General features: G+C 42.1%; 3 protein-coding genes across 5 annotated transcripts in view; 1 reads left to right on the top strand and 2 right to left on the bottom strand.

Moving 5' to 3' along the window:
- The window catches only part of LOC137294749 (TNF receptor-associated factor 3-like), a 136,567-nt gene that overhangs the window by 72,300 nt on the left and 49,659 nt on the right, over nt 1–14,608 (bottom strand). The gene's annotated exons all lie outside the window — the stretch shown is intronic.
- On the top strand, nt 1,038–6,527 carry LOC137294751 (uncharacterized). The gene is made up of 4 exons (XM_067825856.1): nt 1,038–1,355; nt 3,769–4,201; nt 4,610–4,873; nt 5,123–6,527. The coding sequence occupies exons 2-4, from the start codon at nt 4,021–4,023 to the stop codon at nt 6,112–6,114; spliced, it is 1,437 nt and encodes a 478-aa protein (XP_067681957.1). The 5' UTR covers nt 1,038–1,355; nt 3,769–4,020; the 3' UTR covers nt 6,115–6,527.
- LOC137294748 (uncharacterized) lies at nt 6,220–9,204 on the bottom strand. Its single transcript, XM_067825847.1, has 3 exons — nt 8,720–9,204; nt 8,256–8,382; nt 6,220–8,045 (listed from the first exon to the last, which is right to left on the bottom strand). The coding sequence occupies exons 1-3, from the start codon at nt 9,190–9,192 to the stop codon at nt 6,786–6,788; spliced, it is 1,860 nt and encodes a 619-aa protein (XP_067681948.1). The 5' UTR covers nt 9,193–9,204; the 3' UTR covers nt 6,220–6,785.

The raw sequence follows: 14,608 nt of genomic DNA, 5'->3' as shown, positions 1-14,608 counted from the left end.
ATAAGCACTAAAAGCACAACCCTTACTTTCTATGGCCCTTACTTTATACGGCAAATACTTTCGTGTAATGTTGTGGTGGATTAATAACATGAGCAAGTATGACCAACAAGCCAACATAGAATGACGTTATGTGATATCATAGTCTTGTGGCAACTCCAAGGTAAAGGAGGCCTGCAACAGAGTACATGTGCAGACTAAATAGGATTGATCAAATACCAAAACGGTCTAGATGACGTCTCTCTCTCTCTCTCTCAAGATAGTACATTGAAATTTCAAGATAAAAAAATAAATCTGATGGCCCTAAAAGGCTTCCGTAGGTAACTGTAAGTATCCCATATGGAATAATACCCTACTGTTCCTTCACTCCATTGACCTGGAAGGGGGAATGCAGGCGAAGAACGGTCTGATATACCGAGAGTTGCGCTTAAAATGTTGAATAAAAATATTGCACGTGAGTAATTGTTCATCATAGGGTTGGAGAAGAAGTGAAGTGTGAAGAAATGGGTGCATACCTTTGATGGTGGCGATATCTCATTTTGACATGAAAAATATTTTTCGACCCGAAGCGAGGGAAGTGCGTTGACAACCTTTGCTCGCTTCGCTCGCATGTAAGGAGACTGGTCATTTTCTCTATGCTGCGCAACCCCACTTTCGCTACAGTTTGCATATGCTTTACGAAACCTGGGCCTGCTCGAAGATGAGAATTTGCAAGAATTTCCAAACTTTCGCACATGTGCAAAATCATTACCAATTAGATGACAGCACACAGTAGTATAACACTTCGCAAATGTTACAAACACTAAAACAGGCATTACTGGAAAAAAACACACTTTCTATTTGGCATCTTCACACAGAGCACACAATGCATTCATTACCATCTAAACTAGAACTCTTCCGACAATATATCGATACCGACAATCTGTTCGACAATCTCAGTAATATCACAGCCGATTACACATCGGACAACAGTTATACTGTCAGTCCATGTAGACAACTGTCATTCAGAAATGACGTCATCATGCACACGGGGATTACCCAGTGTTCAAAACATGGTTCGTCTTGAAACATGACAGTCTTCTGTTGGACACTATAGGAGACAGACGCACGCAGGCCAAACGGTGCCATATACGCAGGCGGTTAGGCACTGAGGAGAGGTCATTCCCCATGAGGCAGGCCTCTTATCTGTCTGTGGATACTCACGATCAGTTCATCATGATTCTCACCGCTTTGACAGTTGGACAAGAAGATCTGTGAACTGAACAAGCAAGCCTCGAGCTTCTCTATGTTGGATTTACATTTTAAGTAAGCGCAATTCTAAAGGGATGTTACCTGTGTAGCCACACAATCACCAATAGGTAAGTGAAAGCGATTTCTTTGTTACTACATTGCCTTACAGACCTGAACTCCCGATCTATAACACGTTGCCTCGCATTTGGCAGAGAATTATATGAATTATTTCCATCGGTGATTCCTCAGTCCCTTATCACCCATTCTCCTTCCAAAAATACACCCACTTTGACAGTGCCAAAATCATCCTGTATCAGCCGAATATTAACAACGATAAGTATTTTATGAAGACTAGAGATAGGCCAAACGACTCGTAACATTTTCCCAGATTTATCATGTGCGGGGGGAAGGAATGTTGTGTCAGCTTTTATACTCCACGGAGTGATCGGTGAGTCATAGTTTCGTACACAAATAGAATCAAGTCATGTTCGTTCATCTATATTGCATGCATATGTGGTTCTGAAAGGTTACACTCATGCTAGAAGTTTTGGCAGTAGTGACAATTCACAAGGCCACGTCTATACCAAGTCATGTTGGTTTCTATGCGACACCTTCCTGTAACTCTTGTAGCAGGAAAGTTCCTCTTTTTATAATATTTACTTGACAACAACTACTAAATTGTTAGACATATTCAAAGTTATGCTAATCAGGTATAACGTCAATGCCCTTCCGTTTCATGAATCTATGGTCTGTGACTCTTCGAAGGCATTCCATGGTGGCAAATGCTGCATATTCATGACGCCACCGTAATATGGCCTTTCGATCATTGTAGGTCGACACACTTGACCCATTGTATTGCCGTTCACCTTTGTATCCTAATCCTGTACATTCCAAAGGTTGATTGTTCTAGTCATTGTACTTTATTTTGCTTGTTACTGATCCTGTACATACAGATTTTAGGTTAACTTTCAAGGTATCTTAGTTACACATTCTGACTGCAGGGTTCGTGGATATTATTCTATCTAAGCCAAGACAATTGAAATTTTTCAATTTGACGGTTTTTCGAGTTCACATTCTGCCAACTTTGGCTTGTGAATTTTCCATTTTTCTGTCCGTCTTGCAGTTGTTTTCTTGACCACATAATTTGATACATTGTAAGGGATTTCCTTGGCAGATGAATTGCTCTGTTCCTTATTGTTCTTATTCTGGTCCCTGATATGGAGCCCTTGGCACCCGTTGACAACTGGTGGAGAATCCGGGTATCTGGAGAAAAGAATATTCATATTCTGACTTCATTCTGTATCTATATAAGTAATCAATGTTCACATGCTCGAAATACAATATGGTATAGACATAAAACGGTAGTAATGTACTGGTCTATGATCAAACATGCCTTGGTTGCACTTAGCAACAATAACACATTGTATATCCTGCACTCAGTTCATTTAAGTACACACAGATAAGTAAGTCCTAATGAGCTGTCTTGTACACAATGTTCATGTTGAAGATGTTCATAAGGTGGCTTCTGGATGACTACACGATCTCCATGGGAGAGACGCACCTACTTTCTTGGTCTGTCATATCTTGCTGTTCCATCCTTAACTTGTGGGTTGTCCATTAGGTGGTTGCTGTATGGTGCTCCATTCAAGATGGCAGTGTTGAGGGACAATGCTCGCTGGCAATCTCTTCGTTTTGACGTAGAACTTGGGGAATCGTCCTTGATACATGATGTTAATGGTAGGCACATAGAGAGGTTTCAAGATCGGGAGTAAGCTAAAAAGTTACTCTACCCGGATTCTCCACCAGTTGTCAACGGGGATCCTATGTCAACGCGTAGTATGTGATTGACGTGATTACATACATGCAATACTTTGACGAAATGATGAATGAATACGTTGATGAAGACGAAGGCATAGTTTAGTTCGAACTTCTTTAGTTGCTTTCAGAAGACATGACAAACGAGTATACATGAATGAGGTGAGCGGACTTCCAGCTCAACCCCAGGGCCTTTCCTGCGAGCGGCATAATCCTGCTCGCGGTCGTCCCCACAAAGACTGTCGGCAAGCCGGTCTCCACACTCACATCTAACTTCTCATCTCTCACGTCCAGTATAGATGTGAGCATACATATATATAGTTTTTAACAACAATAGACAGGCAAACATTCAACAATGGACAGATAGAGAAGCTAATAGCACTTCCTTCTACAGCTGATGTGATGACAGACACAGCCAAGGGGGATGACCAATAAAGGCCATAAATGTCATATACAGTAATTAATGGAAGTGACAAAGAGGAACAAGGTAGCTGACAAAACAATGTACTCTGCGGTAGTGATAAAGATCGAGATTGCAGATTGAATAATAATAACTAAATATCATATAGCCTGGCCACATAGTTTTTGGTCAGTAGAAATATTTGGACATGGCTGTCCTGAAGTAGACACTATAACACTATTATCAGCAAATATGTCTTATAATTAGTGGGCCGCTCGTTTCTGATAACATGCGGTCGTTTTAATGATAATTTCTATCCATTTTAGCTATAACACGAAGCAACTCGCACCGAATGAGTTGCTATTGGCAGCGGGGTGTATAGGAGCTGCCAGCGTGACGTCATTGTTTTGATCACGTGGTCTCTAAAACTTCCGGTAGGCAGGAAAGTGTCAATACAACAGCAGACAACGCACTAGCCGAGAAGACGAGAAGACGTTCTAGCATTATATGCGAATAAGATAAATTTTCGTGAATTATTTACCACTTACACGATTCGGGGGCCACGATTCTACGTAGCGATGGTCGTGTCATGCGTGGTAGTTGGTTGCACGAATAGATTTAAAAAAGGTTCAGGCTTGAAATTTCATCGAATTCCGACTGCCGATGAAAGAAGACGCAAGTGGCTTCAGGCGATCAACCGCAAGAATTGGACGCCCGATCATGATGGTGATCGAGTTTGTGGAGTTCACTTTGCATCAGGTTTGAATATATATTAAATATATGTACATATTTAGGCAATCCTCACCCCTAAAACTTTATATTTTCATCATCGTGATAATCTTGGGTAGACATTGTGCCAAATGGGTTATGGTTTCATACTCATTATCTCATGTGAACCATTTACAAAATTACGAGGGAATATAGTAATGAAATGATAATGACCTTTCTCTATTTATTTTCTAAACAAGGTTATATTTTGTTTCTAATTTAGCCCCCAATGCAGTAATATGTTTGATGAAACTGTCTAGTTTTCGATCAGAACAAAACTCTTTAATTTGATGAGCAAGTACAAGGCTATATTTTAGGAAACCTAAGTGAGGTCAGCTCAACGTTTTCTCTTTTATATAAATGTGTGATTTTCAGTGAAGGTTATAAAATTATTTCCAGGATCTGCAAGCAGTGATCCAAGTGATCCTGATTATGTTCCTCATGTCAACATGGGATATAAGACTACAGCCATGATGACACCTGAAGGAAGAAGGGATCGCTTCAAAAGGGCACAGTGCAGAGAAAGCACCAAAAACCAACAAGCCAAGGATAACCAAGAAAGGAGTAATGCTGCCTCCATTCTGCTGGAGCTGTCCCTCAGGTCCTCTGCAAATGAGCAGAGTGAACAATGTGTTGAAGAAGAAGAAAATCAGCCAGCTCGAGGTATGTGAATAGTTATACTTCATGAATGGAAATAGTTGTACATAAAGTTTTGTTCTTCATGTCTTATTTGATACAAAGAAACCTGATATAATGGCCTAAAAATTTAAGTTTATTATCTACTGTTCACTTATTATCTCAGTTCGCTCTTTTCCCCAGTGCGTTATAAACACTGAAAGTAAGTGAACTGATTGGATTCTTATGAAACACCCTCCCGTGAATGGTCACCTTATCATACAATTTGTTTTCTAGACTTACATGGCCCCTGCATTGAAGTCATCATGAGATTGAAAGCTGAAAAGAGACAGCTCCTCAAGGAGATAGAAAACCTACAAGCAGAATTACAGGAGACAAAACAACAGCTTCGATCTTGTAGGTTCAGTGACAAATTTTTGGACGGAGACAAGAAGGATGCAAAGACATTGTTTTTCACAGGTATCCCTAATCATGCCACCTTCTTGTGGCTAGTCCAGTTTTGTGCACACATACTTCCTGTTTCAATGGCTTTAACTCCTGCCAGCGTGCTCATGATGGTGTTGATGAAGCTTCGTTTGAATCTAGTGGACCAGGACTTGGGCTACAGATTTGGAGTGTCAAGACAAAGTGTTAGTGACTTGATAAGTAAGACCCTTCCACCACTTGCCAACCAGTTAGCAATGTTAATCCATTGGCCTGAAATAGACGACATATCAAGAAATATGCCTAAAGTGATCCAACAAACTTACAGAAAGTGTAGGGTCATTATAGACTGTTGTGAAATATTTATTGAGAGACCTGGTAATTTCACAGCACGAGCAATGACATGGTCTAATTATAAAAGCCATAACACTATCAAGGTTCTGGTAGGAATTGCACCATATGGAGCTGTCACCTTTGTGTCAAGAGCCTTTGGTGGAAGGGTTTCGGACAAGGTCATCACACAACGCTCAGGATTTCTTCAGCTTTTGGAACATGGGGATCTGGTACTTGCTGATCGTGGGTTCCTTATTTCCGATGACCTGGCTGCGTGTGGTGCGCAGCTTGCTATACCATCATTTACAAGGGGGAAATCTCAGCTGAGCCCTAAGGAAATTGAAATGGGAAGGAGACTGTCACGGGTCAGAATACATGTTGAAAGGGCCATAGAAAGAGTTAAAAACTTTAAGATTCTGAGCACCACCATGAAGATCAACCTTGTGCCTAAGTTTGACAGTATTATGACTGTGTGCAGTGCTCTGTCAAACCTCCATCCCAGTTTGTTATAATCAAGATGGTAACTGATGCTTATTGTTTATTAACTGGTCAATATGACCTGTCAAGCATGGTGATAAGAGTAATAATTGTCTCTCAAAGTGAGAACAAACACAGAATTAAGTGGCAACTTTAGTGTGTATTTTTTTCTATTTGAAATGGCATTATGTTTGAGTTTAGAACAGCTGCTTTGAAATCCAGATATGACATGCATATTATGAAATACATATCTTATTTAAAGACTATGATATACCTTCCTACTAAGATAAACTTTTACAACATGACACAAATTCTATTTTCAAAATATTTTCTGTTGACATTATTCAAATTATGTAACAAAATAAAAGCGTTAAAACAATTGTCATCCATTTTGTAGTTCATAATACAATTCAGTGAATTAGACATGACACATAACGACATCCCATGTTGTGAGCGAGTATACTGTTACACATCAGTGTGCAATAATCCCTCTATATAGAGGTGGAAAAGTGTCATAGCCTTACATAAAACATACTGTGTTTGTGGAAAAGATCATGTCATCACCATTATTTAATGCCTAGCAAGATAGGTATAATGCAACATTCAGAGCACACAGGCATATACACCTAACAATCCAACTCATTTAAGCAATTCTAGCTAGACTGATTTAAAGTATGGTTCATAATCACAACTGCTCTGCAACACTTCACAGAAAGTTCTCATGTGAGGTTACTTTGTTACATGTGTATGGTAATGTGAAGTTTGGATTCCATGAAAATGTTATTAAATTTATCCCATTATACAACTTGGACAATGGTTTTCGTCGAATGTTGACACACTGATAATGGAACCAAGTGTACGAACAATTAGCTCCTTCACACATGATCATGCGACCATATTCCTCCTGCTGGCACAGGCACCATACATCTGTGTCAACAGTGTCTGTGACAGCTTTGCTTGAATATGGTTTTGTATTTTCAAGTTTCCTGGAAATAATCTCAGGCAAAATGTGCATAAAGAAAAAGCTTTCACACTTTGTAATAAGTGTTGCACAGAAAGTATCGTCCCTTGGCACACGAACAATTGCCATGTCCTTATTTGTGAAGATGACGAAATCACAGTAACTGACATCATGCACATACATTTGAAGCTGAATCTGAGAGAAATATTTATGTCCTCTCTTCAGCTGTAGGTCCTTGCCCAAGCAAAAAGTGTTATCCTCTACTGCTGTAAGTATGTCATGGTCCCTGTGCTTGTATGGACACTTTATTTCTAAGCATCCCCTTCCACAGCATGTGCACACAACAGTTCCATCACTAGATGCTGCTACGTAAGGTCTTTGACAGCTTATCAATAAACCTACTGCTCTGCACGCAAACTGAGTATGTTGTGTTGACTGGTGTTTCACATACTGTTTACGTGCCCTGGCCTCATTGTCATTGCCCCAGGCAACTGCAGATTTCTTGGAGATGTCCTTAGTGTTGTAGCCCATTACCTTCATGATGGTGTTCTTTGGATCAGTGGTTTTCTTCATCACCAAGATATCATGGGCTTTGGTTCCTGTGATTCTCCCTTTTCGATGTTCAAACCAAAGTGGGCTGATAGCTTGGTTCTTTGTAGCTTCCTCCAAGTTATTTATTTGTGTTGAATCACAGTGATAGGCCTGCCACTGCTCTTTGCACACAGACTCAAGATCTTTCTCAGTGATGCTGTCCTCACACACAAGACTAGTCATTGTTGGGGGAAACAAATATGTCTCTCCATCTTTTTCAGCACTGTCAGTTTCCTCATCATCCAGGGCAGGAATACACTTGAAAAAGACTGCATTAGGACATACTTCTTTCAATGACTTGAGGGTGGCAATATCAGGAAGTGGAGCTTTTCCTGTCCCTGCCATAGCTGTTGTGGTTGTTTTCCCACGTCTGCCGAACAGGTGCTGAACCTCACTCAGTGGTGTTGGCTGGAGCTGAAATATTAAGGTAAAAGTGAGTGACTGTGTTTTATGCCCAGATCAGCTGACGCTTAATCCAATAGGCTACCCCATCATTCCTATAAATTTCAGAGTCAAATTGATAATGATTGATAAATCCCCTATCTGTAATTTCACAAGGAAAGTACTTAAACCTACTGAACAGTATGATAAATAAATATGTTACATAAAAAGTGAGAACATTACTTCTTTTCTGTAAGCAGCATTCCACTTGCATGCATCACTGGTGCAAGCTTTTGAGGTTAATCCTGCTCTCACAGCAGCATCAACCTTGAAGAGTAGGGCTGCAACATGACTGCATACCTCTCCAAGTCTGAAATATCCACAACATCTTGACATTTGTATAAACTGAGAAGTACGTTCACACTTGAAAATCGTGAAAAAATGTTGGACTGAATAGATTTAATTGTAAACAACACCTTTATACAATCTGAAAAAGTAGTAGCACAATGATATTATTAATATCAAAATTAAATAGAAACAATGAAATATGGTATCTGGCACATAAATACAACCACTGCATTTATACTTTAATCTACATGTTAGACATTTCAATCAGAAAAATCTCTATTTACCACTTATACACTTTCGTTTGGGTAAAAGTAAAATTTATAGGCCCCTGTATATATGTTATAAAAAGCCTTACTTACCCCGCCATACATGTGCAGTGTGCACAAAACACTGTCCCATCCGACTTCTTGACACAGACCCATGGCCGATGTGGTTTGTCACGAAGGCGCTGGGATGGAATCACCTTCGTTTTCAGAAAGCAGTAAGGTGACTTGTCGTTAATTGCATTGTAAAAGATAGGGTGCACATGTCCACTTTCCACATAATCGTACGCTTTCAGGGATTTGTACGCTCTCAAGCTGTCGTGCGTGAATTGTCCCGGCGTATCCACAAGATAGAAATAAATGTCTGTAAATGTTATGGCCGGCCACAAGGACGGGTCGTCAACCCAGCCGCTCGCCAAACAATAGGGATCTTGCAAACTACAAGTACCCACAGAAGGTGTTAGCTTTGTAACGTACCGCTCACGATCTTCAACTGATAATTTCAGCACATAATCTGACCATTGTTGAACATCCACGGTAGAGCGATTCGCATTGTTGCTGGTGGCCATTGTTCCTTTCTGCCTACCGACGCGAGCGCCACCTAGCTTCGTGATGTCACTTCCGAAAACAACTAGCAGTTCCTATTGCAATACACCTCGCATGTACACGGGGTGCATTGAAAATAATAGAAGGACGTTCAGCCAGTCAGACAGCGACATTTATGTGTGAGGTAATATTATAACTCTTGCATCTTCTTCAAGACTCTTTTACTTTGATGATTCATTGTACAACGAATCTATTATGCGTTACTGTATGGTTTTTTACAACTGGCTGATCCGATAGGGCATCGGACGTATATTTTTCGGCAAGTCAGGGTGAGCGAGTTTAGTTTTACGCCGCTTTAGCAATATTCTAACAATATCACCGCGGGGGATACCTGGAGTGGGCTTCTCACATTGTGCCCGTGTCGGGAATCGAACCCGGGCCTTCGGTGTGACGAGCGAACGCATTAACCATTAGGCTACCCCTCCGCCCTCTGCTAGTCAGAAAACAGTGGTCAATTGGTCAACGTGTCCTAAACAGGTTTTAATTAGGCAATGAAATACCTTAGATGCCCAGTAGTATAGGGAATGACAGTCCGAAAACACTTTTCAAAAAACCCCTCTAAAAAGCCTCATTTACTAAATGAGGCTTTGGTGGGACCATTAGCTCTTGCTACTATTGCCCCTACTACAAAGCCACGCCATCACGTTTACCGTGACTTGGCAGGCGGTAATACTGTGCCGTACGGTACGATCAATAATTTGTTGTAAGTTTTGACTGACCATATAGGATCGGTGGCTCGCTTACGGCTATGTTATGTTTATATCAATGAAACAGTTTAACGTGAACCGCCTACGATCTCTTTGGTGTTCATAATAAAGGCTTGCTGGGCTTTTTGTATTCCCTGTTCTATGTACTTTTTTTTCTCGTCCTCGCTGATAGCAGACTTACGAGACTTGGATCGAATATCTTGTTTCATTTCGTTATATTTTTTGAGTTCAAATAGGATTGAACGAAACTCCTCTTCTGAGATTTTACTGTCAGAGAGTGCCGTGGAAATACGCTCACTAACTGTGTTCAGCTTTGCTTCGGCCAGAACCCTGATCTCATCGTGTTTCAATGCCTTACGATGCAGTCTGCGTGATACCAACTTAAGCGTCAACCCTAACACCCCCGCTATCCCAGCTGTTATTTCAAAACCTAGAACTATAGGTGCAGCCACGATGGTGGTTAACAACACAACTCCTGCCGCCCCTAGTCCCATGCTGGTTGTCATAAGGGTAGTGTCAGCCCCGTCCACGATATTGAAAGCTCTATTATATTTTTTACATAATGCTTTCCGCGTGTCACGGTCTTGTTCTAGTTGACGTTTTACATCACATAACTGCCTCAAGCGGAACCCATCTACGGTTTCCAACGTCTTCGCTACTTCCTCTACGACTGGGTACAGACCCATCCTATAATATATATTTTGAAAGATATTTTAATTGGGTTTCAGTTAATACTCTATTAATGTATTTGAAGTCTACAAGATCTAGACTACTAGTCAGGGTAATAGGTGAGAGGTAAATAAAATTTCCTGTTGTAATAGAAACCCCACGGAGGTTTATTAAGTGGTTTATAGTACCCCCGGGGGTATCCCATTGTATAACAATACGGCAATATTGGTCTCGGTGTTCATCAAACCATTGTATTGACACCCCGGGTAAAATTTGGTGTACTAGTGAGGTGTTTTCATCGCCTGAATACTCAAAGAAGACTTCTATGATGAGTGTGCAAGGGGATGATATGTGAGGAAGATATTCGCTAAATGTTAATTTATTGTTTGGATAAGCACCTAACCTTTTTTTTATATGACCAACATGTGGTAAGTGTGCTAATTCCCTCTCCGGAATGAAATCCCCGATCCAGATGCCGTTGTTCCTAATCTTAGAGATTGATTTATATTTATCTCCTTCTATTGTGATATAAGGTGAGGTGAGTGTTAAGTTGATCAACCATTTAGGCTCTTTAAAATCTGATAACGACACCCGTTTGTACACGTTGTCTTTGAAGTGTAGGATGTATAATTCATCTTCCTCACCAGGCTGATCGAATCCATCTGTATCTCCCAGGTCGTTAAGTGTAGTGTTGGGATGATGATTAGTCATTATTATACTATTATGATATAATTTCCAACTGGTTTTCTGATAATAATTCAGGGGTTAACTTTATACCCATGAAGTGTATGTTGTCAGGCAGGAAGATATTGATTAGTGATATCTTGTTTTCTACGATCACGTTGACCCCCTGCAGACTGGTCTTGGAGTCGACACCCACCCGCACGTAAACGTTGCAAACTTGAAACTGGTGTCGTTTCACCCACCCGAGTTTGATCCCCTTCACGATCTCGACATCATTCCCCGATGGTTCCCCTAGGTAGACTTTGATGAACAGTGTTGAGTTTGCCGGTAGACTCTCTAGTATCTTAACCACGCCTTCGAATTCAGACACCAACTGCAATTTCACGTTTTGCATGGCCGGTTTACTCGATAGCATGTGGGCTGCTATAGTGTTGACTGGGCTGACGACTATACTACGTCTCTGAGTTGGGACGTAAGCCACGAGCAGGGTTCCATTGTTTACGACTTTGTTTAGGTGGTTGTCTTTGTTATCCGTGAACACGTAAGGGGAGACGAGTCTAATATTGAGAAACCATTTGTTATCGGGTAACAACACCCACTTGTCATCTTCGGTGAAGACGAGCATATATGGTTTGTTTTTGACGACGGTAGTGCTCTCAAAATCGTCTAAGTCGAACAGTTTACCTCCGAATGATGGGTATATTCTCCAGTTGTCATCACCGGTGTTGACGAGGGCGTACTTAGTGTTGGCTGTTGCTCCTGTGGTATCTATCATATCACTTAGGGCTCCACCGGAGGGGATTTCAACGCGTTTGTAAATGTTGTTTTTCAGTTGCAAGGCGTACGATTTACCATCTACTCCGGGAGCGTCGAAACCGCGTGTGTCTCCGAGGTCGGAGATCCCGATATTGACGCATTTTTTCACTCCGGGCCCTTGTGCGCTGGTCATGTTACGTGAAGCGTTAAGCTGAGGTATCCTATATTTACAGGATTATGATTTATATCTAACACCGATATTGTCAGCTCAGGTATGTTGCCCTGGGTTAATCTCTTATACTGCCGTGGTGAAAATGACTCGGTTCTACCGTCGTTGAATTTCTCAGTTTTCACCGGCACTGCTCTCAGTATAGTGGAAGGGTGACCTCCTTGAATGTTATACGTTGTGCTCACCTGACCGAGATGAATGTATAGCTCTCGGTACGGTACTAGGTCGGGTAACTTCGTGCCTGTGACGGTTGTTGTTGGTTTTATCTCGTCAGGAGACATACCGAGTATCCTCGCTAATGGTCGGCCGAGCCTCAAGGAGGTTCTTCCGTTGTTGATTAACACCACTGTACCGTTTGAGTCGTTTATTTTGAGTTCGGCTCCCAGGGGTTTGAAGACCTCGTCGTTTAGAGAGCACACGCTGTAGTAGCCGTCAGTTATTTGACTGCGAGTTCCACTGACGAACAGCTTATTGTTGCTGATATTAATGTTAGTCCATTGTGGTAGGTAGGTGATATCGCAGAGTGCGACTTCGAGTTGACCTGACGTGTTATCGATCGCGTGCGTCAGCTGAACGGCCTCACCGCTCGTTATTCCAGGAAGTGTTATGTACATATTACATATATATTTATTTATATAATAGTTTTAAAATGTATTCCCCTGGTGTGTTTTACCCTAAACTGGATGTAGATTTCTCCCCCATGAAGATCGTGGTTGCTCCTGAGTTGTATTTCAATACCCAGCTTTTAGATGTGTTCGATAAGTATAAGCTTATGGTGACTAACATTGAGGCAGTCCACGCGTGGTTCAACAACCCTATGCAGTTCTGGCAGAATCAATTCAACTTTGCTGTGTGGTGCGCTACAACGGGGTGTGGTGTGGCATTGGCCGACACTCGGCGTGGACCGCTGAGTCAGTCTGTGTTCAAATTCCACGTGTACTACCAGGTCAGACGTATCCTTAAAGAGATCAGTGCCCCCCTCCCACAGGATAAAGCGTGGGACGCAACAAACAACCCATACGATAGACGGGCCTATGAACGTATTTGTAATGAATTCGAAATAAACCCGAAGACGGATTGGCGTTTGCCGGGGCCGAACCACGGGTTGGGTATTCCTTCTGATGGCGTGCGATCAGTGAAAGAACTCAGTGATCTTATACTGAAACAAGGTAAACTACGCCCGGACTTTGCTTTGTCGAGTAATGAATGGAGGGATGATCGTATGAACTTTAAAGGTGGTGTTGCTTTCACAGTCCAGAAAGTGGAGCAGTCAACCGCAGACGGGTGGAAAATGTTCATGCTGGACACGTCGAAAGGATTCACTCGTGCTGGTACAATACGCTTGAACGACTCGATTCGAACGTACGTGTGGGCGCTGTTGGGTGCGCAGTCGATGACGCGTTCCAACATCCTCGGTAAGGGAACTGCTTACGACGCTCAGAAACAGTTCGTTTCCAACGTTGAGGATGCTATTAATTCTCCAGTTGATCTCCCGCGGGCCATCGAACGCTACCAAAACGTGTTAGAATACGCCAGATCGAAAGTCAATTACGTGTTCGGTGTGGGGCTGTATATGTCTCCGAGTGATATGCAACTGAGAGTAAAAAAAGTGGTGGGTTATAACAACGAAATAGTCATAGCCACGAAGGATCAAAAGTTGGGTATCAACCCCGATATTAACACCCCACATATCCCACACATCCAACCACGTGAAAAGGGTATAGTGGCGCCACCACCGGAGCCTAAAGTTCATGTGGAGGTGCCCCCGGGGGTTTCCACCACCTATCAGCAGCATATTGATAATAAAACAGCCCTAGTGGTTGGCGGGGTAACTTTGGGACTTATTTGGTTAAAGATTTCTTAGCCGCTACGTACACCAGACCCGCCACGGCGACGATGGCTGCCCACAGGTTTTGACTGAGCCACATGGCAGTTTTAGACAGAGCGCTCAACAACCACGAGACGATGCTACCCAGGATGCCGGGAAGGGCTTCGGCGGCTTTACCAGCCAGTTTAGCTAGGCCTTCCCCGAGTTTTTTGATCCAGTCTTTAACACCACCACCACTTGGAGTTCCCCCGCCGGCACTTGGGGGTGTGGGGGTTCCTCCCACCAGTGACACCACCAAGGTTGATATGATGAAACCCAATGCAGTTAGAATGCTGGCGATGGTGATCCCTTGCTCCCGGAACAATATCCGAATCCTGTTGGCTAAAGTTGTATCTTCGTTCAGTATTCTATCGATTGTTTCCCGAATGCGACTGATCTGGGATCGAAGATGTTCACGATTCGAGGAAGCGGCTTCCAATCGTGTACGTTTCTCGTCTTCTAAATCG

The sequence above is a fragment of the Haliotis asinina genome, chromosome 8 (genome assembly GCF_037392515.1).
Source record: "Haliotis asinina isolate JCU_RB_2024 chromosome 8, JCU_Hal_asi_v2, whole genome shotgun sequence".
NCBI classification, from domain to species: Eukaryota; Metazoa; Mollusca; class Gastropoda; order Lepetellida; family Haliotidae; genus Haliotis; species Haliotis asinina.
Note: the sequence above shows the minus strand (reverse complement) of the source record. Positions and strands in the feature narration are given on the sequence as shown.

Coding starts and splice junctions, on each gene's coding strand:
- LOC137294748 (XM_067825847.1), bottom strand. CDS start 9,192: ATGGCCACCAGCAACAATGCGAATCGCTCTACCGTGGATGTTCAACAA. Junction 8,383..8,719: donor CACTGCACATGTATGGCGGG/GTAAGTAAGGCT, acceptor TGGATATTTCAG/ACTTGGAGAGGTATGCAGTC. Junction 8,046..8,255: donor ATGCTGCTTACAGAAAAGAA/GTAATGTTCTCA, acceptor TTAATATTTCAG/CTCCAGCCAACACCACTGAG.
- LOC137294751 (XM_067825856.1), top strand. CDS start 4,021: ATGGTCGTGTCATGCGTGGTAGTTGGTTGCACGAATAGATTTAAAAAA. Junction 4,202..4,609: donor TGGAGTTCACTTTGCATCAG/GTTTGAATATAT, acceptor AATTATTTCCAG/GATCTGCAAGCAGTGATCCA. Junction 4,874..5,122: donor AGAAAATCAGCCAGCTCGAG/GTATGTGAATAG, acceptor TTTGTTTTCTAG/ACTTACATGGCCCCTGCATT.